This window comes from Charadrius vociferus, unplaced genomic scaffold (genome assembly GCF_000708025.1).
Source record: "Charadrius vociferus isolate BGI_N301 unplaced genomic scaffold, ASM70802v2 scaffold178, whole genome shotgun sequence".
Classification (NCBI taxonomy): domain Eukaryota; kingdom Metazoa; phylum Chordata; class Aves; order Charadriiformes; family Charadriidae; genus Charadrius; species Charadrius vociferus.
The window spans coordinates 1,560,476-1,586,608 of NW_009649717.1; the positions used below are offsets into that span (position 1 = coordinate 1,560,476).

At 39.0% G+C, this 26,133-nt stretch overlaps 1 protein-coding gene across 2 annotated transcripts in view; it reads right to left on the minus strand.

The window, feature by feature from the left end:
- NR3C2 (nuclear receptor subfamily 3, group C, member 2) overlaps positions 1–26,133 on the minus strand; it is a 207,342-nt gene that overhangs the window by 85,887 nt on the left and 95,322 nt on the right. For both annotated transcript variants that reach the window (XM_009890737.1, XM_009890736.1), the window contains exon 2: positions 7,082–7,221. In XM_009890737.1, the coding sequence (XP_009889039.1) occupies positions 7,082–7,221 (140 nt within the window). The remainder of the gene's footprint in view (positions 1–7,081; positions 7,222–26,133) is intronic.

Genomic DNA, 26,133 nt, shown 5'->3' on the forward strand with positions numbered 1-26,133 from the left:
AGGCTAGACAGCAGCCTATATTTAAATTATCATCCTTGTACGCATCTCTTCCTCTCTACAGCAACACACACTTACGTGGTAAATAACAGTTACAATCAAAAAACTGGTGAATGTTGGGAAGTCTTGGGAAGGGAAGAAATTATATTTATGCTTTTGGAAGGGAATGAATGTGGATTTTTGGCTTTCTTGACATAAAATATTTTTTCAAACAATTTCCCTGGCCATTAACCAACTTGTGGTTCTTTGTGGCAGTGCAGCTGCTAAACTCGCCCATTCTTTGCTTGTTTTAAAACCAAGACACTGTATCACCTAGACAGTTCCCAAAGCCACTCTCCTTCTTTCTGAAATGCTACCACAATATGCTTGCTCTAATAGTGCTGCACTCCACATTTAACACGCATCCAGCATTTATTTTTGAGCATCGGTCAGTTTCTCATGCAGACCACGTATCCCAAGAGCCATGAGGAAAGCTTTTCCTCCTATTCTACCTCTCCCCAACTTTAAAAATATTCAATTGTAATACATGCTCCATCCTTTAATAATCTCTCCCTTTTTTGTGTCACACTTCTTGCTGCTTGTTGGGATTTTTGTGTTTGTTTGGTTGTTTTTTTTTCCCTTTTTGGGCTCCCAGTGCAAATCTTTCTAGCTCCTTCCTCCTACCAGCCTCTTGAACTCCAATCTCCCAGTAATTAAAGCAAACCAGGAGCAGGAACGAAGACTTCATCTCACTGAGCAATGCTGCCTGCCAGAGCGAAAAGCAGGAAGAGTCCTTTTTATATCTATGAAAGCATGGAAGGCTGGTGGCAGCTTCAAACCTACTATGACTTAATTATTTAAATTTCATTTTACACCTATTAACCATAGCATATCAAGTAAGAGTAGCAGCTGCTACATGAATCTGACCAGCTCACTTGCCCTCAGCAGATCACCCATCTGCTTGCTCTTCACCTAATATTTCTGTTTGATAGGTTGTAAAACAGATTCTTGCAACAGGTCAGGAACAGAGTCAACTTCAAATCCCACATAGAAATTTCTATGAAAACATATGGACATCTATACTGAGTGATGTCGAATTTAGAGAGGCCACTGACCTTATGAAAGTGGATAAAAGGAAAATTACAGCCTGTGATGGAAAAACACTGACTCCATTACAGTGAATGAACAGAAGAGTGGAGAGTGAAGAACTGTATGTATAATTAATTCTAGTAATACAGACTTACAAAATTCATGGGTGCATACACTGCAAAATGGTGTGGAAAACGCCTTTCTATAATGTATCAATTTCAGCTTCTACGGCATAAAAAATATTGCTTCTTTAAATGATCAATAAGGTAAACTTTCCTGTTCACCAGTAGTATTTTATAAAAATTTAAGCTATGCTAATTAAGCAAATTCTTCAAGAGCTCTGTATTCCAGCATTTAAATCTTCATACCTTGATATTTTTTCCACCTTAATTCAAATGAAAATATTTAGCTTCAGTTTCTCTTTATTTTCTGCTGGAGCAGGGGCATAGAGCCTTGGGAAGTTCATGAGCGCATGGGAAAACCACAGGAAGATTACCTGTTTCTGAAAAAACCTGTTATGCATAACATATCCCTTTCCCTCTTGTGTGGCCTTCTGGAAGCAAAGACTGCAGAGTACATCCGAAAAAAAAAAAAAAAGTATCCCTGGGATATTATGCATCTGGCCCATTGCTAAACAGTTGCACAGTGCCTTTGCTTGCCAAAGAACTGAATTTATCTACCACTGAATTTTCAGGCCGGCAATAGCTTGCAATCCTTCATGCAAAGATGAGTCCCTAGAAGGCTGTTGGATCCCTTCAGTTATGGCAAAAAGATCGGCCTGGGAAGGCAGACTGGGAGTTACCCCAGGTGATTGCTGAGGTTGGACCCTTGATCTTGTAGCCTGGTTTTGTTCCTGCGTTTCCAGAGCAGCCTGGCACAAAGGGAGCTGAAGAATGGCACTTCTTTTCCGTAACCCTATCTTTGAGGCAACCTCGGTTCCCACAGCTGTGCCGAGTCCCTGCAGATTGCTACACAAGAAATTTCATCCCTTCCACTATTGAAGCGAAGTCTTGGATAACCTGCTGTTCAAACACACAGCGGAGGTAGGATTTCGTTGTTACTAGGCTGCTCGCTGAGGTGCACAGCACATTTACTATATCCAGGAGGCCATTTAAATAAGATGGCATCAGATTAGACTTTGAAAAATTTTCTTCAGCCAAATCTCCCCCTCCTTTACGTAGGCAAATAACAAATGTTCAGGTGAAAAAGAAATGCAACTCCAGAAGCTTCTGTTGCTGTGACTGCGTTTCTACTTCAGAGGTGAAGAGAGATCTATGTTTCTGGCTTAAAATAGCAGAAATAGCTTTAAGGCAAACCTCCTGGACCAGGAATCAACAGCAAAATCTGAAATTTATTGACCCATCATATCTTTACATTTAAAAAAATGGCAACCTTCCCTATAACTAATATGATATAATTTGTTAATTCTTCCATTTTAAGTAGCCAAAAGTCTCCCAGCAAATATGCAAAATAACTGGAAGATGATGGTCATTTTTGCTGTAGTCTTTACCACTATTTGGAGATGGAAAAATGCCTTCCTTTTTTCTTACCTTCAAGCCAAAGGAAGAATGAAAGATTAACTTTAGCAACTTAAGAAGCGATATAAATTTTGATTTAGGACAGATTACCTCATACTTGTCTGGAACTTGAACAAATGAAGACTGAAAATGCAAAGCATACGCAAGAACAGCTGTGATTTCTGACTTCAAGCCTGTTAATCTCCTTAGAGAAAGCTGGTTCAGAGGAAAAAGAGAAGACAAGACTGGCCAGGTGCTTTAGGTTCCCTCACAGTATAGTGTATTTTCAGCATATGACTCTGTTATGATCATAAACTAAAGTTTAAATAACTTTATGATTGGTCATATCCATAATTTAGAAAACCATACAATATATTTATCCTAGGTAAAAATGTATTACAAATACAAATGTCTTAACTTTTGAAGTGACATCATTTATCAAAACTTACGGCTAAAGGATTTTAGTGTTTGCAAGGCAGATCAAATTTATATCAATGACACAATCATGTTTCTTCATACCGGACTCCTGCTCATCAAGTCAGTCATCAAATAGGTTATGCTTGCTTGATACCAAAATTTACACTTTGATAATTTACATCCCTGGGATGAATTCCATCTGAAATTACTTATGAAATTTCACCACTAAACCCATTTCAATACTTTTTTGTCTACAGCTCTCCTTCTCGTAAATTCATTAGACACTGCCTGCAAGTCCCCAAAATAAGATTCACTGGGAATACAATTACCAGGTTTATAATGGGAAATTCAAGCTTTAGTTTCTTTGTTGTTGTGTACTTTCTTGTTTTTAAATTTCAATGCAGTTAGTCCTTTCTGTTATAATCCCTCTGTTTTATAATATTTCAGAGGAGCACAAAGGAATCGGCACTCAAAAGCTGTTCAAGGTAGACTGACAACGTTAGCAATTCTAGCTGAGACCCAAGGAGCTGGGTGGTGTGCAGGAGTCCCTCTCTCCAAATCCCCCTTTCTCTCTGTTTCCATGCTTTTTGACACAATTTGTCTCCCCACTTCATAGAATCACAGAATGGTTTGGGTTGGAAGTGACCTTTAAAGGTGATCTAGTCCAACCCCCCTGCAATGAGCAGCGACATCTTCAACTAGATCGCTTGTTCTTGTCCTTCCACCTGAACACCAGTTGCTCTCTCCCACAATTTCCACCCCACAATATTTTTTGAAGGACTATCAGTATGTAACTTTTAAAATTAACCTAAATAAAACTTTAATTTAATCAGTAGAAAATTAATGACCAAAAGCCTCTTCAAGAAGAGTTCCTCCATTCAAAGAGGACACAAACTGAAACACAGGAGGGTCTGTCTGAACATCAGGAAGTACGTTTTTACTGTGAAGATGACTGATCATCGGCAGAGAGGTCGTGAAGTCTCCATCCTTTGAGATATTCAAAAGCCATCTGGACATGGTCCTGGGCAACTGGCTATAAGTGGCCCTGCATGAGCAGGGGGGGTTGTACCAGATGACCTCCAGAAGTTCCTTCCAACCTCAGCCACTCTGTGGTTCTGTGAAAATGGCACCAGCTGTATTTAATAGCAATTGGAAGAGGAGGCCATTTTTGACAGAATATAATTTCTCATGCCACTTTCTACTGAAGAATGTTTAGCGGATCAAGTAAGAACTATGTGTGTGTGCACACGCATATAAAATGTATAAAATATAACTGGAAAAATATTCATGAATCTTTAAAAAAATCTATATGCATGATTTCAGAGGAATGCTGAATGAAACTTGAATCTCTTCTATTCTTTTACTACAGTCTTTTAGAGAGGGAACAATTCATTTTTACTCAAATAAATTAGCCACTGTAATTATAAATTCCCCAGAAAGTTGTTTCTATGTTCACAGAGGGAGTTTTACTGTTTTCTTTGTAATAAAGACAAGAATGCAAACACTTACATAAAGAACACAGCTTTAGCTCAGAGCTGAGACAGGTATGCCCAGGATCTACATTTAAGGTAGTTCTTCCACTTCGATTTATTTTTTGTTTATACCACGCACTGAACTACCATAGTTTTAAAAACATCCTCATGAACATATGATACAGAGTAATTACTACAAGTATTTCATTTAAAATAGGAAACCTCAGGACAGGGTGTTTTATTGGTCACATACCCGATTGAAAAAATTTATAATGACTCTACAAAAAATGTTTGCTGTTACAAAACCACCTACACAAATTTTTATTCACATTGATAGTTTCAGAATGTTTGGAGCCAAAATGTGTATTATGTTTTTGCTATGTTCTTTTGTGGCTAATACTCTACAATGTACTTTTATGTATATGCACACACACATATATATATTTAAAAAAAACCAACAAAAACAAACAAACAAAAAAACCCAGAAAAGAGCAAGCCAAGATTTCTGTGTTTACATAAGAACAATGCTCCTGGTAGCATCAAGAACTCACAGACATGTGCATACCAAGCAGCAGTCTAGACAATGTTCACATACCACTGGTAGAAACATGTATGTTAATATACTAATTCTCCACAAAAATATATTTTAAGCTAATCTAAATTTCCTATCTTCAATTTTTAGGGATGACAGGGTTGTTTTGTGTTTCATTTTTTAAGGGTTTTTTGCTTAACTCGTAAACTTTCAGTAATTACTGATAACTTTTAACTATATTTTAAATATTTATTTCTATGCTTGATTACAGAGTAATCCTTTCCTAATAATTTTGGTTTCTGAGGCTTGGAAACGTAGTCTTGCTACTTTGTTAACTCATAAAGGGAATCCTCGGTATTTTTTCATCAATTCCTATAAAGTTGGATAGGTATATATCCATCAGATTATGTCAGAAAGGACATCAAAAGACAGGGGCATGGTAGCTTGAAATTACAGTGATTCAAGACTGGGAAAGAAGCTTTCTTGGAAGGCAGGAAAGGAGGAAGGAAGATAACAAAAGGTGCTGTCACTTCACACAGCACGTGCAGATGTAGGCAAAACCTCACCATCACCACCAAGCCAAAAAATATCCTCATGATTCAGAGGCCAGTTTAGACATGGATGTGTGAAGACTCATCCATGAGGTGGCATGGAAGCACATAGAGGAAATCACTCAGGTTTTCCAGTTCATGTACTACATTAAATGACTAAAATCTCAAGGAAGAAGTTGGGGAATGAAGGCAGCAAGGTCAGCTATGGCACAACAGTAACAGAAAATGCTTTCAGAAGAGGGAAACCTCTTCTGTGTCCTTATAACTTTGGGAAGTTCATTTCAATGAGATTGACACTTTTGATGATAGACAGATAAATAGATTTATAGAGAGATATTACACGAGGTCTTGACTTCAATGACGCACAAGCCCTCCGGGTCTATTTAACAGAGAGCTAAATCCTTATGGCCATCAGCAGCAGATTTAATGATCACAGAAGAAATTAATCACGTCACACACTGCCTCAACTCTTCTCAGTGAGCAAGCTGGACACCATATTAAGAACCTGTATTCTTCCTTCTGGGTTTTTCTTCATGAAAATAAATAAGTAGATACTGCCTGCTTCATCAGTGGTTGTAAGAACATCTATTCATCAAGCAAAGAGTTCAAAAAACCTATACGGTATTTATGCCCTTTGCATGCCATGAACTCTTATTCTTTATCAAGTATTAAAAAACTTAATTTTTATCACTTGAAGAAATTGCTTATGAAGTCTGTGAAGGCCAAACATCATCTTTTACCCTGAAAACCCAAGTCACAGAAAGGCACCACCTACCAGAGGTCTTGTAGCACTGCGAGTGATCCTAACTTCTTTCTATTGAGATGCCCAGGAAAGACTAGCTATACCATAATTAACATAAAATAGGGAGATGTCAGCAAAACACTCTTCTGACGACGATACCGCTATCAAAACATAGTCCTTGCGAAAGTCCTAGTCCTTAATGAAGGAAACCATCTCGAAGAAAAGCACCATGATCAATTCCTATGTCCTCAATCTACCACAGTACAGTAAAGCCATTTCTCTTTTGTTGAAAGATGAAGCAGATGCACTATTGAGTTGAAAGCCCTGGAGGTACCCACAGGGAGGTAACTGACCTGAATGAATTGTAGTGTCATAAGGCTGTCAAAGCATGATGAGACAACCATATTCATCCTCCAGTACAGGAGGAGCAGGAGTATGTTTACATTAATTGTATCTGTGTCCATTAAAAATTACAAAAATCCACTTGGAGGAGTGGAGAAGCAGACTGATTCAGCAGTGGCATGAAGTAAAACAACGCATCCTTTAGAAGGTGTACACTGCAAAACACCCTGGCATATTCTACGTAAATTATACAACACATAATTGGAGGTCATTCCACATTATTTTTTTTTCTTCAGATTAACACAGAATTTTATCAACAGCAGAAAACACATAGGAAAACATATGTGCATGTATGTATATATACTTTTATTTAAAAAAACCCAAACCTGCACATATTTTGTATTTTCCTTTTTGCTGATGTTTTTTGTTTTGCATTTTCTTACCTTCTACTGCTCTCTTGAAGAAAACTTTACAGCTGCCACATGTAACCACCCCATAATGACATCCAGATGCCTCATCTCCGCACACCAAACAGACTTTGGAAGGTCTTGAAGATCCAGTTGATACACTTCTCAATGAAGAGCTGGAGTAAAAAAAGCAAACAAAACAAAACAGCTATGAATATTTCAAATCACGCTGGCCATAATGCAAAGTTCAATTAAGAATTTATAACAGGTATATTGCTCAAGGCACCTAACAATTAGGAAACCACAACTCTTTCTGGCAGTGCCTGGCTGAATACATGAATTGCTTTAATTAGTAAGTGCAATATTTTTATTGTCTGTTTTAAAACACCCATAATATATCAATGTTAATGTAAGAAGTTACCACAAGGGCAGTGGAATTTATTGGTAGCAGATGATTAAAACTGAAAATAAACAACAAACAAACCAACCAACCACTCTGGCAGCAACCTGATAGCTATAAATTTTCTTTCTGTTTGTTTGTTTCAAGCCTTTACAGCTAAGGAATACCTGTAATAAAATTGCTAAGACCATTTTTTGAAGTACCACAGCAAAGTGGTATGCACTCTCCTGCCCACATTCTTGCTTACTACTACAGTGGTCCTTGAGATTATATCTAATATTTCTGTAATTTTACATCTTACTTCCGAAGTAGTTTTGAAGCCTTTTTACATTCTACAAGTGCAGAAGACCCTTCCATATGACTGTAGGTGCCAGAAAAAAAGCACCAGAGGTTCAAAAACCATCCTGAAGTTTTGCAGACCAATGCACCTTGCAAACCCAGCTTCAACCATCCACTGCCGTCTTAAAAGATGGGGCATTTCTGTTGTTGGGTTTTTTTAAACCATGATTCTCCGAAGGTATCTTTAGGAAATATTTTCTACTGGCAACTCTAAAAGACAGAGCTCTTCAAAAACAAGTCACGTTTCATGATGCAGTGAGTCTCCTCCCTCCCTTCTTCCCCTGGGAACTGGAAATGCCACCCTAATGTAATCCGTATGCTTGGAAAAAACGTGCCAGATACTGAAGGAGATGAAAGCTTTGGATCCCTCCCACGCCTCAGGAGGGCTGGGGAGAGTGTTTCCTTCGACATAGCTGCTCTTCTCCAGGTAAACGTGACCTCTTGCATTTCTTCACGTGTTATCTCTCTGAATGCTGCCAAACAACTACTAAAACAACCCTAAAAGACTTTACACTGGTGGCGAAATAATCTGATAGTTCAAATTGCAGGTCACAGGCTATTTGTCGGTCAGTCATTGGGAAACGAAGTTCACAGGTAGTCTTAATTCAAACATAAGATAACCAGCTTGCCTAAGAAATCTCAAGCATGCACCCCTTGCCTTTTTCCAACTTTCTATCTTCCTTTAAAGAGGTATACAGAGGCCAAGTGATTTACCCAGGGGCACAGCACGAATGTCACTCCAGATCAAGGACCACAACTCTCCTGGCCTGCAGCGTTACTGTAACATCAAATCTAAATGTCTTTTTAAATGACAGTGCTCAGATGCTAATCAAAATGTTCCAAATAGTATTCCTGCTCTCGTCTGCTCACTAGTCTGTTAGATTTACTAGTTTTAGTCCTTGTACTATTTATACTTTCATTACATAACACCACACTAGTTGATAATTGCTAGGTGATGGCATTAGCTCATCTGCTAGAGAGACAAAGGAAAGCCTCATCAAATCTACGTTAAAATAAGTTCTGTGTGCTCAAGTCACAGCCATACCGATGCACACTGCATTAATCTGCCCCTAAGGAAAGGTACCTTCTTCAGGATTTGCCAAGACTGTGCTGGTATTGAGCTCCGCATTTGGATTTGTTTAGGCAACAAACAGGACTTTCTCCCTCTAGCACATTTCATACTGCATGAAAAACATTAAGCCACTCATTAAACAGAATTCTTCAAAAGGTGTCTGCTTCTTAGAGAAAATGTCAATAACCTGGAAAACTGACTCCTTGAAAATTTTTTTTTTTTTTTTTTAAATCTTTTTCATTTCAAACAGCGGTATTTTGTCTGAGAAGGGAAACGTTTCAATTCTGACATACCACCAAAATGTCTTGGGGCATTTGTAATTTTGATGCCGCATGTTCCCATTTCTTCGTAAGACTAGCAAAAATTTTCCTAGTCCTTCTACCCTGAAAAAGGTCAGTGTATTTTTTTTAATATCTAAAAAAAGTAGTTCGGTTAGAGAGCTTTTCCGGTGGAGAAATGGAGGTTTCAGGGTACCACAGCAGTGTGCGTATTTTTTTTACTTATATTTTACTTATATTTACTTATATATATATACACACACACAGAGTCTCTCTCTATATATACATACTGTATATATATCTATGTATGTATTATTTTTAGTTGAAAATAAGTTGTCATGCAGGATTTGCAGAAGGTGGGAAAGCCCTTTTTCAGATACAAGCTACCCTATAAAATTTCACTTACACAGAATTATTGGGTAAAAAAGCCCATAAAGACACACTGAGACACTAGTTGATCTGTGACTATTATTAAATGCCTACCTAAGACATAATCTATAGCATATTTTATACAGTGCTTCCCTAAATGAAGGGCTTGAATATAGCTGAAAGGTGAAGGTACAGCTTGAATACAAAGCATGTATTCAACTACTCAGCCACAGCACCACAGGTGGAAACTTAACATTCTGGAATAGATAGAAATTCAATTAACTCCCATATATCCTTTTCATCAGTTTAAAAGTAGAATAGGTTAAAACACGAAAGAGGTATTTTCATTCCTAATAGGAGTACCCAACATGGAACAATTCTCAAATACTCTGTTGCAAAGAAACATTGATATTAGGTGTTGGTACTTAAATCTCCTCCAACTTGTGCCAGCTCGAGCCATGACTGTCTTCTATTGAACAATGTTTAGCTTGTTTTTAAAAACTCTTAAGTTCTCTTTCACACCCATGCTACCCCAAAGCATTTGCCAATTCAAAAGGCTGTTACAACCTCATACAAAGGTAAAGTGGTATTTGTACATACTTGCAAATAATAAAAGGCTGAGTCCAAAAAATATGCTCAAATCATATTGCTAAACCTCAGATTAAGTCACTCTCCATGGAAGCTTTTCTTTCTCAACAAGGCATGCGTGGATGGTTACACCTTTTCCTCCTGAATCTCTCTTGCATTCAGGCTGTCATTCCTTTCTTAGTGACTTCACCATGGTGAACAAGGTCTGCATGAAAATCTGACTGGTGAGCAAACTACCTCTCCGCCCTCATTTCAAGGCCGGATGTCCAGTGTTTATGACACAGAAGCACACTTTATTTATTCATTACTTTTATTAAACCAATTATTTAATTAATCAGTATAGATCTATATCCTATAATACATATAGGGAGAAACACTACACTAAACACCCCCACCCCCCCCCAAACTAACCACTTTGAAAGTGCTTTTCATGAATGTTCCAAGTTAAATATTTCCCTTCTCGTTAATTTTCCACAGAAACATCCCATAAATTTCTATCAAGTAATCCTAATGTAAACTGGTATGTTACCAGTTACAGGCTGGTAACACTTAACAGGTAAAAACTAAGTGTTAAATTCAGTTTATTACAACATATATACACCTTAATTTAATTTTAGTTCTTTTTTGAATCTTGGTTTGATTTTTTGCTCCAGATGAGAAGTTTAGTTACAATAATCCAGATTATTTAGGTAATACATCGTTCCCTCTTTTGAAAAAGACAAGAGTTCGTCCAAATAAGAATGGATACCATAAAAAAAAATCAATAACTTTACAACTGACTCCCTGGAGCCTACTGCCAAATATCTATTTGAATGACAAGCTAAATCTAATGACATACGTGGGATTGAATCTTGAACTTTAGACCAAGTGAAACCACTGTGTTTACACATTTGCCCAAATCCAAATTAGAGCCTAACAACTATTGTTCTGATATTTAATGGGCTATTGTTGACCCAGACAATTTCTTGTTGGCAGCAACCTATTCTCAATCTTCAACAACCTTCTACGAGAAAACACAGAAGCAAGAAACATGAAATAGGGCCACAGAGCTGGCTCCTTTTCACTGCTTTCAGAAACCACTGTTTTCCATAGGTTGATTAGATAGAATGGTTTAGGTTGGAAGGGACCTTGAAAATCATCGAGTTCCAACCCCCCTGCTACAGGCAGGGACACCTCCCACTAGACCAGGTAAGGTGTTATTACTTTCACACCTCTCTCATTATTTCCAATACAAGGCGGGAAAAAAAAAAAAAAAAAAGCTAACACACAGCCCCCTTACACACACACACTCTGCAGCATTCAAATATAGGAGATCTAACAGAGCATACATATTTTATCACAACGCTTTTACAGCCAAGGGCAGCATGGAGCAGTTTAACAATGCCAAATGTGTCTTCTAAATGATTTGTAAAATGGTTGCTTAGATGGCTCCACTAACATTTGTCACGTTGTAGGGTATGTGATTAGGAATAAGCCTGATTTATTATCCTCAACAGTGCAAATGCTGGCAGTTAAATGCTGACCTTGACTAGCCATTGCCATCAAGCTCATTTGTGTCTCTGCAAGTTGGCTTTAGTAATAGTTATATGGAGAATTAATTAGAAATAACAGATTTTGTAAAGAAGAGTCAATAAACCCACAGATAATCCAGCATTTTAAAAGCTGATTATATAGGTTATTATGCTTTTCAAACCAGATGTCATGCAGGAGCACAGTTTAAACAAACGATGCCTCTCTGATGATAAAATGAAGCACTCCAAAGAAGCATAAGCCACAATATGAATCCCAAACTCATTTGTTCCAAGCGCTTTTATTGTTATGAGGTCTAGATGAGTCCTTTTTAATTCCACATCATTGACTTTTCTTTTTTATACAGAAATTTTCTGGTACTAAAACAAACAGAAGGAATCTGGGTACACTTCAATAAAGTTATGCAAAAACAAAGGTAAAAAAAAAGTTGAGATCAGCATCATATTTTCAAGAAAAGGAAAAAAAAAAAACCACCACACCTTTAAGTGGAAGAATAATCAGTAGATTCAAGATGCAGAGACTGCCAGCATGTTCCTTAATACCCTCTCATCTCGTTTCTGAAGGGGTGTAACCTCCAGTGAGAGTCATCTACTGGGGACTGGTACATGAAAACATGAGATTTAACTTTGCACACACAGATACTGAAACTAACCTTCTTGTTGCCCAAAACAAGAACCATGTATTCCAATGCTATTTCATAAGCATGATGTGGACGGCCTGGCTGAACATGGAGACCAGAGCTTGGCCCACATTTCATACCCAAGGAAGCCCAGATGCTCAGGAGGTGGCCAAGAGATGACTAAGAGCCACCCAAGAGCCCCCAGGCACCACCAAGCCGGTCGTGTCAATGCAGGAGCGCACCCACACGCTTGGCCCTCACCAACCTCAACGTAGCAGGTCAGCCGATGCCACCCAAGGGAGACAAGAAACTCCCACACTGAATGACAGTATAGCTACTCGCAACCTGGCACTAAAATCAAGAGACTGATTACCAAGTTTCTGCTACCCTGGAAATATACTCTTTTCCCCCTTCAAATACTCCCCTGATTTCTTCCTGGTTTCCACAGTTAATCATACGTCCCCCAGTGCTTCCTTTGCATCATCGCTTCTCTAGCAGCTCTTCTAGTATCTTACTTTCTTTAACTCACCGTTTAACAGTCATCACCATAGATAGCATAACCATCTCCTTCACATTAACTCCATTATTTTTGTGCATGTTCACATAGAAACAATAATTTGACTGCCCAAGATAACCTACTAATTATTTAGAAAATGTTATCCTGGTTGTCCAACAGATTATTTGACACAATGATGTCGGTCACGACCTCCACCAGTGGCATGTATCATCTCCCAGATTTTGCTCCATGATGCTATAGTTTTAATTGTCAATTCCAAGGTTTGACAAGTATCAGTTTCGCCTTGTGTAGCCCAAATTTTTCAAAAAGTTTCACTGCAGGAGGGCACCCTAGCTCTCTCCTATAAGTACTTGCATAAAGCAGATCAGCAGACTGGAAAATGGTATTTCTTAAATGTCAGACTATATAAACCAATCTTCTTGTCAGCAGACCAAGAAAGCATAGAGAAGTGAAAAGGCGCAGAGATGAAAGCATCAGATTTTCAGAGAAGAAGGCAGTCACATGGGACCTCAAGATCGCTGAGCTAAGGAAGGACCACTGAAACCAAACCACCCCTGAGCCTCAGCAGCAACACTCCTGCATGTAGACAGAGCAACATTTGCCTTCCGATGTTTGGCAGAGATGCATAAAAATTGCTAAATAACCTAGCTGCAAATTCTGATGGCTGAGTTCCTCGGGGAATTATTCTGCTCTTACAGAGATGAAGACAGACATTACAGAAATGGTCATGTTTCCTTGGGTAAAACAATAGGACGCGTGTGGCCACTACCAACGCTTATACCTGCAGCCTTTAAGAAAAGCTAATTTTTTTTTTTTTTGAAGACTAAACCAACCAAAAACTTTAAGACTCAGAAATCTTGAACAAAATCTAAATATTTTAGGAACGCTGTGTACTTCAGTGCATATTATAGATGATAGACACCAAGCGTAATATCTGAAGCAGTGCACGCTTACTCTGGCATCTGGAGTACTGTATCAGTTCATAAGTAATCGAAGTAGTTAGGGAAATAATTAATTTTTTTCTTTAATGTCTTCCCTCTACTAGAATAACAAAGATAACAAAAACACGCATTGAAAATACATTTTCAATGTGAAATATTCAGGAAATTCAATTAAGGAAGAAAAATGACCCAAAAAATAGTATCTTCTGGTGCTATAAATCAATTGTTTTTTAAACAGCCCAAACTTGAGGATCCTGAAGCTCTTACTTGTATTACCATTTATTTACTTTTGTTTGCTTTGTTTCAGCTAATGATGAACTCATGCAATCCAGTGTTACTTGCTCTAATTTAAAAAAATGAACCAGTATCTTACCAAAATAAACTTATTTTTCCACCTACAACTTTGAAGACATATTTTCAATAAACTAAAAAAAAACAAAACAGACAAATTCAGTAGCTGTGATATTACATTTAACTTAGTGATTAGTCTCAATTAAATTCTGTTAAGCACAGAGGTATTCTATTCCAAGACAGAAAACTTGAACTTTAAATACTACAACCCTAATACAAATGTATAGATTACAAAATTAATCCAGTATTTATACTCTCGTTTCCCTGTTAAGAAATGCTTGGTACAATGAAACATGCCGAAATCAGAGGGGAAAGCACATTTAGTTAAGAGAAAGCAAACTGAGAAATCAGATGGTTTCTTTGCAACTTTGCAACTCTTTCTTCAGCAACTCCAACTTTCACATTAAGTTACTTTATTTAGCAAAGCCCAAGGGTCATATATCACACTTTCATACCTGGATCTTAATTATGGTAACAAGCAAACTCTGATGTGCACTGATAACAGGAAAAGCTCCACCCTTTCTCCCAGCTCCCCCCCAAACCTAAAAAGATTCACTCAGGATTTTAAAAAAGCATTTAAATTGCAGTGTTTATTCTCCAAATAGAAGCTGATGGGTTCTCCTGTACTGTAGTCACCAGTGAACAGGTTCCTGTATTTAGTTTAACCTTAAGGCATATGTTGATTTTACAAAATGAAGCAAGCGTACTAAGCTCCTTCAGCTTCCATTTACCTTAGTGGATGCTGACAGAACGCAGCATTTTCCTCAACCCAGCTGTAAGCCTTGACTTTTCCTTGACCTTCTCTACTGAAATCTTTTGGTACAAACTGTAATTGGCTATCCAAATTCTACCTCAAAATAATCTGTCAAATACAGAAAAATATAAACTTAAGTGTAAACAAAAGTGTGTTCTGGTGGACTGAAGCTGAGGAGCACTTATCTCCTCGGGAAATAAATCTACTTTTTCCCCACTGATTTAGAGATCAGGTAAGTATAACGTCCTAATATTCTTCTGCAATGCACTTTTCTCCTCTACCTACTGTCACAATGTACCAAGATTCAACTGCCCTAGGGAAATAAAATTTACTTGTTCTGCAGTTTTTTTAGTACATAAATATAGTTATCTATTGAAATGGAATGGTTAACCTAGACCGGGAGTTTGCTATCAGGAGCAAACCTCCAACTTTGGAAGCCAGAGACCAACAGTAAGGCTTGCAGTGCTCTAACTTTTCATATTTGGTCCACTTATAGAATTAGTGCAGTTTAAATGCATGCAATGTTGGTATTTGTGCTGCTGATTATAAATTGCCATGTATTGTATAGCAAGATAAGGCAGGAACAGTTTATCTGAAAAATGATCTAGTTAATTATTAAAAGTCTATTGGGGAGGCGGGGGGAGAGAGTTTGTTTAACTCTTTCTTTTCCTGCACCTGCTCACCTGCCATGACTAAAAGGAAAGCGACACAGCTTTGAAAATCCAATTCTTCATAGCACCATCTCATCTTCCACCAGTGGAAAACATGTAAACTAATTATGAACCCTGATCACTCTCATACCAGAGCATAGTAGTGTTTACTTGGTGAGGCTCTGCTGCCTTCTTGGTCAGCAATATTTTAAAACTGCATAAAATGCAGTGATTCAAGTGAGACTCACCTGCTGATGTGGGCACCAGTGGGAAATCATTACCATGATGAATTGCAGGCAAGACAAGAATGCAAGATTATTCTGCTTTGCTATTGAAGACTTCTAAGACAAAGAAAAATTGAACAAGCAAGGAAGAAAAATATACATGGAAGTCAAATGCAGGGAGATGCTACGTCTCTTTAAAAACCCTCCTCTTTTTAAATAAAGCTCACTACTTTTTTCAAGTTCTTCCCTCAGAGTCTAAACAAGCAACTCCTAAAAATACCTGCCTTTGCTTGAAATTTTTATTTTATTAAACCCTCATTACAGCAACCTGAAATGACATTGATGACCAGAGTATTGACCATTTTCAACCTTAGGAAATGTCATTCTGTTGCAGAGGCAAAAATCTACCTGGTATGTCTGGGATGGGCTTGGCCCCATAAGTACTAAAAGAATACCTATTTAAAAAATATCAGTTTATAACAGGAGCAGCTTGGTCCAGTCGTACATACTTGCCTATTACAAACTATTTGGTTTATCTTCTGAGTGCACAATATGCTTACAGACAAAGCCACCACACCATTAATGCCCTAACCACACAATATAAAGTTTACAAGAGTTCTGTAATCATATTAAAAATAAATTAAAATATTTCATAATAGCAAAAAGTAAACTGAACTTCCATCCCCAGTCTACTGGGGATTAAAATACCACAATAGAAAAACCTCCAGAGCAACCATGAAACCATAGGGAAAAAATGCACCAAAGCACAAAAAAAGGTTACCATGGGAACAAAGGCTATTTTCCAACTTGTCAAATAAAAGCCCCAGTATGGCAGACCTTTACTCATAAGAGCAATCCCACAGGCTTCGAAAGGCAACATGTAAAATTATTACTTGAGCCGAAAGAATCTAATGGGAGATGGAGGGGGAGTTTGCCCTTTCAACTCCCTTGTGCACCCCTCCCCCTCACCAACAAAACAAAATTAGTATGGATGTTGAAAGCACACTGGCCTTACGGTACCAGTATATGCTAGATTATAATTCCACATAGGAACAGAAAATAGAAGTAGGAAAGTCTGCACCGTAATCTAAACTTCATAAACAAGGCGTAGGGAAAAATGAAAGGCACCAGACAGCTCACAATATTATTTAGTATGAGTTACCAATGCAGAACTGAGTAATAAGACTCAAGCCCATAAGCGTATCGGAGAAATTCCTGACATGAACAGACTTAAGTATCTTGCAACATGCAGCAAGTTCTGCATGCATTTGTAAAAAGAAGGTTGGAAAAAGAAATAATCCACCGAATATGATCTTACTAATCAAAAAGTAATAATCTTTAATAATGTTAGGCACGGTGATTTACATTTTACTGGAAGTTTCCAGCTTGGCACTTGTTCCAGATGATACAGTAAAAGCCGAACTCCAACTTTACACCATCTCTGATTAACAGATATTTTAAAAGGCAAATAGTCACATTATTTTGAAATATCTTCTGTGACTTCTAAAAACACTATTTGAAATAATGAAGGTTTCATTTTAACTAACATTATTCCATTTTAAGAAATTCAAGCTGTTCATGGTGTTTTAGTGCATACAATTATTACTTGGTATAAGAAATAAGAAGATTCTTGCAGCTTGAGGTTGGGGAACTACATAGATGTTGCAGCACTTTGTAAATGTGTCTTTTCCATCTTCCTGGTCCCACGGCCCCACTAAAACATCTTCCTAAAACCAAAAGGTGGAAAAGCCAGGGAGACTTCCACTGCTATTTCCTTTACTGTTCCCCTCTTGTCGCGTTAACGGGATTTTGCTACCTTTTGACAGTGTAATAAAAAGACAGTTGTGCTGTCTGAGGAACACGCAATGGTTACGGCGCGCACAGTATGCCTGCATTGATTGAGTAGGCCATACAGGGCAAATGGATGCTGGATTCACACCCATCAGCTTCTGGGAGAGGGAGAAAAAAACAAAGAAGGAAAAAACAGGATAGGAACAGGTATTGAGGCAGACCTTCATGCGGCCTGTGCGTGGTGAAGCTGGCTGTTGTGCAACAACCCCTCATCCTCCTGACTGTGGCTTCTTCGTTTGGCCAATTACATCTCCCGTGGGCTTTGCCTGTGGCTATCTGCGAACATCATCTAGCCTGGAACTCACTTCCCAGTCTCTCTGACTCTCAGGATGCTTACCAACAATTTGCAACTGGATTTGCTCCAATACCTTAGCAAGTTCTCCAGCCATCATTTCTTCAAATGACCTATGTAATATAAAGGTGTCAGTCAAAGGCTAGGAATGAAGAGCTTACGCTTTCGGATCACAAAACAAAACCCAAACCCATCACATACTAGCTTTAAGTTCTAGGTGCGCAATCCCATATATAAACTGGTTTTCAAATACAACCCACATGTTTCTTCACCAGCACACTGTAAAGTTCCTCTGTTAAACCGTTCCCTACAGGCCAGCTTTCCATAGAGGATTCTCTCCTCTTTTCACAGAGTAGTCACCAAAGTGAAATAAGAAAAACTCCTGTTTTCTCTTCATTGCAAACAACTAGCCATGCAAACCGCCTCCTCCTGCCTTCTGTTTAGGAGGCAAATGTCTACCCTGCACAGGTCTATCAAGTATGCGAGTAACTCCTTGGTCTAAAATGACTAGCTGCTGGTAAAGGGCTCTGTAGTACTTTCTGAGAAAGTACACTGATACAAAAATCAAAGTTTTGAAGTACTCTGATACCAGTCCAACATGTGAATTTTGTCACAGGTGAAACAGCCTTTTCAGGCATCATATCTTGTTGTAAAAATGGTGATTAGCAGAGGACACAGCAACTAGCAGCTCCAGTTCAGACAGGGGCATCACTTCCCACTTGTCCCACCTTGGCTACACAAAGTGACAATTTGCAGGGATCCTTACTTTTATATTTACACCAAGGTAAAGTACAGTCATTCCTGTTGGTGGTGATATTGTTGATTACCACATTCATTTGTACTATTCAAGTCCCTCTGTTTTCCCTTGTTCGCAGTTTATGTGAAGGGTCGGGCAATATGGGCCAAAAGAGAGATACGTTAATGAGTATTTAACAGCCCTAATTCTCATCCTACTATTGTCGAAGCAGTGCGGATATTCTTTCCATCCTTCTTCCTAACTTAGAAAGCCAAGTAAGCTGAACAACTGGGGGGTGGTGGAGTGGAGAGACAGAGAAGAAAGATGTGAGCCACTCATCTTTGTAGAGCCTTTCCCTCTTTATTCTCTCTCTTGCAAAGGAGCTTGTTTTGAAATGGACACACAGAAAAAGGTGTTTTGAACTAATCATCACCATCACCAGTTAGAAAGATGCTGCATACTTGCAGCCACAAGACCAATTAGGAAGACAGTATTGCTAGAGCATCTCATCTCATACTCCCAGCATACACGTAACCTGCATGTGTTAAAATAAACGCACCAAGTGCACTCCTGATGTACAGCCTTAGAGTGAGTCACAATTTTTAATTTTACATACCCCTTGCATTTGGGTAGAATTATACCTATTTTAGACACCAGAAGATCATGGCAGAGGAACGGTTTAGGTCATAAAACAAAACATCATCAGATCTGAAACAGTTGTTAAGAGCTCACCACAGAAGTGAAGACTTTGAAGCAGAAGTACTATTGAACCTCGGAAGACACAGGTTTTAAAAACTAGACACACAGTTAACATTCAAGAATCCCTTTTAAAATCAACAATAATTACATACAGGAAATCCCTGCTCCCATTAACTAAATAAAAATTCTATTGATAGCCTGTAGAAGGTAAAATCAATTGCATGTGTATTTTTAAAATAATCCAAACCCCAAGTCCTTTCAACCCCCCTTTCCCTATTTTCACAGCAAGTATAACCCCTGACATGTAATACAGTTATACTGTATTAAATAACTATAGATTTTAACTTTTAAATCAATTAGAATACCCCTCCATTATATGTCAGAGTGACAAGTAATAGCTTGCTGAATGCCATGGAAAATTTTGGTCAAATAGCAGACAAGGGCTGCAATCACTGACTGATACCTAGAGCAAAGGCTTTTGGTAATTCTCCCACAAGCAATCACAATTGCTGACAAAGTTCAAATTTGTCTTGACAGGATTGTCAAGGCAAACTAGAAACGTTCACAATTGCAAGTCAAAGAATTCATTTTTATTCAGCTGAAATTCACTCTACTGCTCACATACTAATGATACACAGTACTGTACCTACCACTCTTTGTGGCTGAATAGCTGAAACCCATACAGCAAGGACTCAAAGAAAATGGGAGTATTAAGCAAAACACAGACCAAGGAAGTTATGTTCTGCAACTAACCCAGCCCCAGTTCCTCTCTTAAATCCTCTGCTGCATACCGTCAAAACTCTCTTGCAATATATAGCAGGCCTTGATTTTAGAAGGCAGCTTGCATTTAACTTCAGTGGGAGTAAGAGCTGCTACAATAATTAAAAGTACCACCATCCCTCCCGTTTCAGGAAAAGGATGTTTAACTGTTTATGCACAAAAGCACACTACTGTAGAGGCAAACTGACAGTTGAGTGTGCATAATTATGTGCTTATGCATAAATTTACACAATTTACATAGTAATCAAGGTGTATAGCAGAGTGAGCAAACATTATTATTCGCTAAGCCATCACCCCCCAGATTTCATTTATGCAGCCTGTCTGTCGCACAGACTTTCAATTTTCTATGGGCGAGGACTGCAATATTCACAACCACTGTTAAGCCACAATATCACTCACTGACACAACAGGTCCCACACAGCGTGCAATTAAAACCAAACAGAAAGAACCTGACGACACACATTCTTTGCCCCATTAAGCAATTTCTGCCTATTCTAAAACAATCTGCTCGCCCCCCTCACTCCATAGCTGCCAAAATTATTTCTGCTATAAACAGGTGTGCAATATGCAGAATAAGCACTTAGGGAAGAAAGAAGACGACTCAACAAAGAGTAAGTTTTGTGGACCCAGGGTTTCGAACCTTGCAGCAGTCACAGTGTAACTTAACTTTATTACATGGCCAGAGGATGCAAGAAGCCCCTGCTACCCCCACTTGCAGCCCTTCAGGCTTCAGATCACTGCAGGCAGCTCCTGGCGCAGGAGCCCACCCCAGTCACAAAGCATTAAGAGACCTACAAGTTCTTCTTCCTTCCGTATCTGCTTTCTGTATTCCCGGTTAACATATACAAAATAAAGCAAGCTGAGCGCCAAAGTATATGAAAATAGTTATACTATTTTATTTTTTTTTAAATTATTAAGTTGTTATTGAGGAGCAGGAATAATAAAACTTTGTTTCCTTAGGCTTCCTCCTTCTTGCTTGCAAGGTTTAGTAGGAGAAAAATGCAAACTATCACCTTTCCTCTAGTGGGGGCACTAATTGGGTGCCTCTCTTCCATCCTGTCACTTATTTTAATGGAACCGGTAAGAGATAACAGCTAAAATTGAAAGAGGTAATAGCTACCCACTGTCAAATTTAGTTGAAGTTGGCTGACATTCAAAACTTATTAGGTGGGACCACATAGACAGCTCAGTTATATAAAACTTAATTTCCTTAGGCTCTGTCTAGGGTTCTGCTGGACTTGCCACCGTAACCAATAACGTGATAGGAAAAAGCGCTCAAAAAGCTATCATCACTTTAGAACTTTGGACCCTCCCAAATACTTGTATATTTAAATAGCATCATCTGCTTAATTAAAGCACACAACCACCTCAGAAGAGCCTGCCCTCTGTCCCACCAAGCGTGTCCAAACGCACCCTGTAAGTCCATTCAAACCTTTCTGACCCTCCTTCTTGTTCCTCCAGGTTTACACCTCTCCCTTTTGCGGTCCACATCCTCCAGCGCCTGTCTCGCCAGCACGACAGCACCCAAGGAGCGAGGGGCTGGGGAGCCCGCTGCCACCGGCATGGCATCGCTGCCTTCTCCTTCCTACCCTCCAGGTCACGCTGGGGAAAGCGGTGGGTAGTCCCACTTTGTGGCAGGAGTGAATATTTGATTTAGCTCACTCAAAACTAATTTATCATCAGTGAAAAACAGCATTTATAGGTCTTGTTAGCAGGGCTTGCCCCCAGCTCATCTGAATTAAGCTCACAGGTAGCTATGCTGCCATACCACAGCCTCTTCGCCCCAACCATGAACACTGCCCACAGGGGAAACCTCGCTGCTCTCTTCAATGCGAGCAGAAGACATAGTCCCAAACAGATCAGATACTGCTTTGTTTCATACTTTCTTTTTTTTTTGTTAATCAAAATGACTGAAGCAAAGCATCCACTTCCTCTAAAAATGGCACACACAAGACATCAGGCCCGTCATGTTGCACACTAGACATGGTGCCACCAGTGATACTTATGGACCTCTGAAGTTCTGCATGCTTCCGGAAGAGTTTCCATTAGGATGATGAATTAAATCCTACTACTCTGTGTAGGAAGAGCGCTTTTTTTGACTTAAGCTGGTAAGAAATTAACCCCATTTTTGCAGCACATTAACAGCTACAGATCCTCATCTGTTTCAAGTATTTTTGTTTTGCATGTTTTCCTCGAGTAACGTGTTCTAGTTCCGCATACACCTATAGAAGTCTAGATACTGAATCTGCAAGAGCTTGACCACAGCAGATAGTGTTGTCATTTTTGTGTGGTTTTGGACTCCAAATGTGGACTTCCCTTGAACATATCCTTGCAGTATTTCCTGCACTTCCCTCAGAGCCATTCTCATTTTAATGAGTCCACAGAAACAGCTTCAGGCAGCACGCTGTCCATCCTTCTCTTTGAAAATCTACATCTGTGCTCCTGCATATACAGAAACAGCATTTCTAAGCTGAATATTTGAAAACACTTGTAAGAACTTGACACCTAAAACCCTTTCCAGGCCTTTTACACCAGGAAGGACTCAAAGACTGTCCAAGAGGAACTGGTTAATGCTTGGAAGAAACAAGGCTGTTATCCAAATTTCACAGTCATACAGAGGAATGTTAATAAAAGTAAATGCATACCAAGCACTTGTTTGAAGTTCAGCGCTTCTTTCATTCCAGAAACACTGCTTTAATCTCGCAAATGCTGCTCTGCCTTTTGTTATCCTCTTTCGTGACTGTGTTGTCAAGCGCAGCGCTCAGGCAACTTGCTGCAGAAGTAGCTGAAATTGCCTACAAATGTCAAGCCTGCGCTGCTAACGTGCACGTTTTCTAGTGGAGTGAGGCTGAAGTAGGACCTCAGTTTTCCTCATGAAAGTGCTCAGGCCAAGCTGTTTGGCATAATAATCTGGAGAGTCAGTCATTCCTGGCTCTCAAGCATCTGGGAACCAACTGCAGTCGCTGGCAGAGCGCAGGCTGCAGGTTATCAGCTGCGCGACCTTGGATTTGATGCAAAATTGCTGAAAGTTGAAAATTAGCCCAACCCCATAATATGTCATGCAGTTCCCCTTATTGCAGTCTCCAAACATGTCAAGAAGCACCTCTGTCTACAGGATACCAAGGCAGATCAGGGTGGGGACAAAGCCTTGCTTCGTGCCCTTCTGACAGGGCAAAGCTGCGATGTTCTGCCTTGATTGAAAACACTCGCCAGAGTTGCCAATTCAAGAGCTTGCCCGAACAGCTGAATTTTGCTGAAGCCTGAAGAAACCCTTGAGATTAATGGTATTACAAGCTTTGGTTTACTTGACAAAGACGATACACAGACCTTTATTCTCAGCTTTTCTGAGATTTCCTTGGCTGCAAAATGGCTGCAAAATTGCATTAACTGTTCCTCAACCAAACCAAACCTCCGGATCTGCTGACCATTATTCCAGCAAAGGCAGAAGTTTCTTTTTCCTGCAAGGGGTGAATAATTACAACCGTTTCCGAAGCATGAGCTCTATTCTTTTTGTAGAGTTGAATCTCTGCCTCCTTGAACTTCTGAGGAATCATCTTCTTGTCCTTGATGGCTATAAACAGTTGTGCCTTTGTCAGGCCGGGTGGTGCCCTCTGACCAACTACTCCAGCAGAAGTACCACGAGTGCCTACTGCCCTTCTCTGCAGTATTTACAGGATAGGTACAAGAGTTTGTGCTACTTTGCTGCCAGCTGCTCTTGGGTGGGCAGGCTGGAGAACTTCATTTAATGCTTCGTCAGAGATGCCAGATGGACATTTTAATAAACTGATGAAGCATTCGTGCCGCTAATTTGGGATTTCCTTGTAGCTGGTTCTCAGTGTCATACCATCTTGACTATGGACTGATGCAACACCACTGAATTTACAGCCGCAGATTAGTTTTAAGCAGCCATAGAAGCTCATGTAAGTTCTCGTGCCTTTTCTGCCATTACAGTTACAGTTTAAAGCAATGACAACTCTCCAGGTTTTTGCATGAACTGCTTGTGCAGCCACAACAAATTCATGGTGGCCACAGTCAAAGCATAGCTGATAAGCTTTTACCAGGCTGCTCTAAATGCAGGCCCTAGGGGCTGCCTGTGGTCACTGTGATAGCTCCTAAAAAACAGTGGTCCCAACTGGCATCAGAAGGTATAACAACTAAATAAAAATACAGGGGGAAAAAAAATAGAAAAAAAAGTGGCTTTCATAAATACTGCAGATACTTGTTAAAGCCCCCCAAAATGAATAATGCAACTGGCTGTGGCCCTTAAGGCATTTACTAGCTATCTTAAAGTTACTATGGTTGCATCAAAAGGAAAAAAAAACGCACAAACTATGATACGAAGAAAGTGTAAGAAGTCTATGAATGAATATTGATAAACTGCTGATTGTGATGTGCCATAATTATTCTTAGAGCATGAGGTCACAATCCTAAATTATGAAACTGCTGAAATAATATTTTTAAAGTTTCATCTTTCCCTTATGCATAAAAATCTCTGCTAAGCCTGCAAAATCTTGACCTCAAATTTAAGGACATTATGCTGCTTTAATAAATTATATAGAAGGCTTGACTTGTGATCAAGAAAATATTAAGGCTTGGGTTATTATATTTTACATTATTTCTTTACTCATTAAACCTGAAAAGCTTTCATTAAAAATAAAGTAATTCAATTCACTGCCATATTATTAACAAAACATGATATACATATTTGAATTCCAATGCTGGGGTAGACTACATACTGAACAGCTGAAATCTAGACAATGTAAAAGAAACACACAATCTTTTATACAAAGCAAGGGCTTCAACCTTTTAACTTAAGACCAAAGTTATTTTAATGGGTATTGTGTCCTAAAAAGAAAACCAACCCACACGCATTTACGGAAAAAAAAAAAAAAAGGATTACTTTGGATACTGGTGTCTTAAACAAATACACTTCAGTTTTATACTTAATTAGAATTAGATGGGTAAGTTTGTCCGTGTCTCCTATCCCTCTTCAAAATTTGACATATTGTTGCTATTCCTGATAAGGCCGCAGCGTGCCTGTTTGCATGATTGAGAAGTTACCCACCAAGACTGTTACTCAAGTGCACAAGTATGGCTATCGCTCCAATTAACTATTTATGAGCCGCTCCACTGCTCTAGAAAAAGTGCACTGCTATCAGAAAAGAATTGCTCATTAGAAACCAGCCTGTTAAGGTATTTTTAAATATAACAATGCGATTTCAGTAGACATATGCACATTATTTTTTAAGGAGAAAAGGAACAGAAGCATTTTACTCTGGAGCTGAGTGGTTTAAAATTTTAATGAAGAAAGGATTTAAGATTGTATTATAGGAAACAACGTCTCATTGACAGAAACGTAGTTAAGATAGCCCTGCAGATCTTTTCCATCTCTTATTTCTGTGCCCTTTTACCCTAGGCATGCATATGCTTCCACTCCCTCACTGCACCAAACCAGTGTGGGCGCAGCCTGAAGATTGGCCAGGAAGCAGGGACTGGGTGCCGCTTTCACATGGCTCCTCCTGTAAGGGAGGATCTCTGCCACAGCTTCCCTTTACATCCAAAATGCTACTTGGGAATAACTCTGCACTCTGAATCCGAAATTCCTCCCCTCTCAAATGGAGCAAAAATGAAATTAAAAAAAGAAAAGGGGGGTGGGAAGGCAAACCTGTCCTGGCATAGCTTTATTGAGTTGCTAAACTCTTGAGAGTGCTCTGAAATACTCTGGTTATTACTGGTGATACAGAAAGATTATACACATCGTTTTTGTATTACTGCAGTCCTCAAGCTTTTCAAGAAATTCAAGTAAAATAATCACTACTACTTGAAGCTGTGCCCTTCGTTCCCAGTTTTCTGCAATTTCCTTATTAAAAGTACCCAAGAAGCCACCTCCTCAGATGCCCTACCCTACCAGGTAGAGATATTTTGGACAAATTGCAGAAGTATTTCATAACTAAATCATCAGATTGATGAGTGACACTAAGGCACTACGTGTCAAACTGTTACTGAACTTCACCTTCTAAATTACTGTCTATGCAGTTGTTTCAAATGCACATAGTTATGTTAGTCCAAATGAGCTTGTTGCTTAAAATACTGCTGCA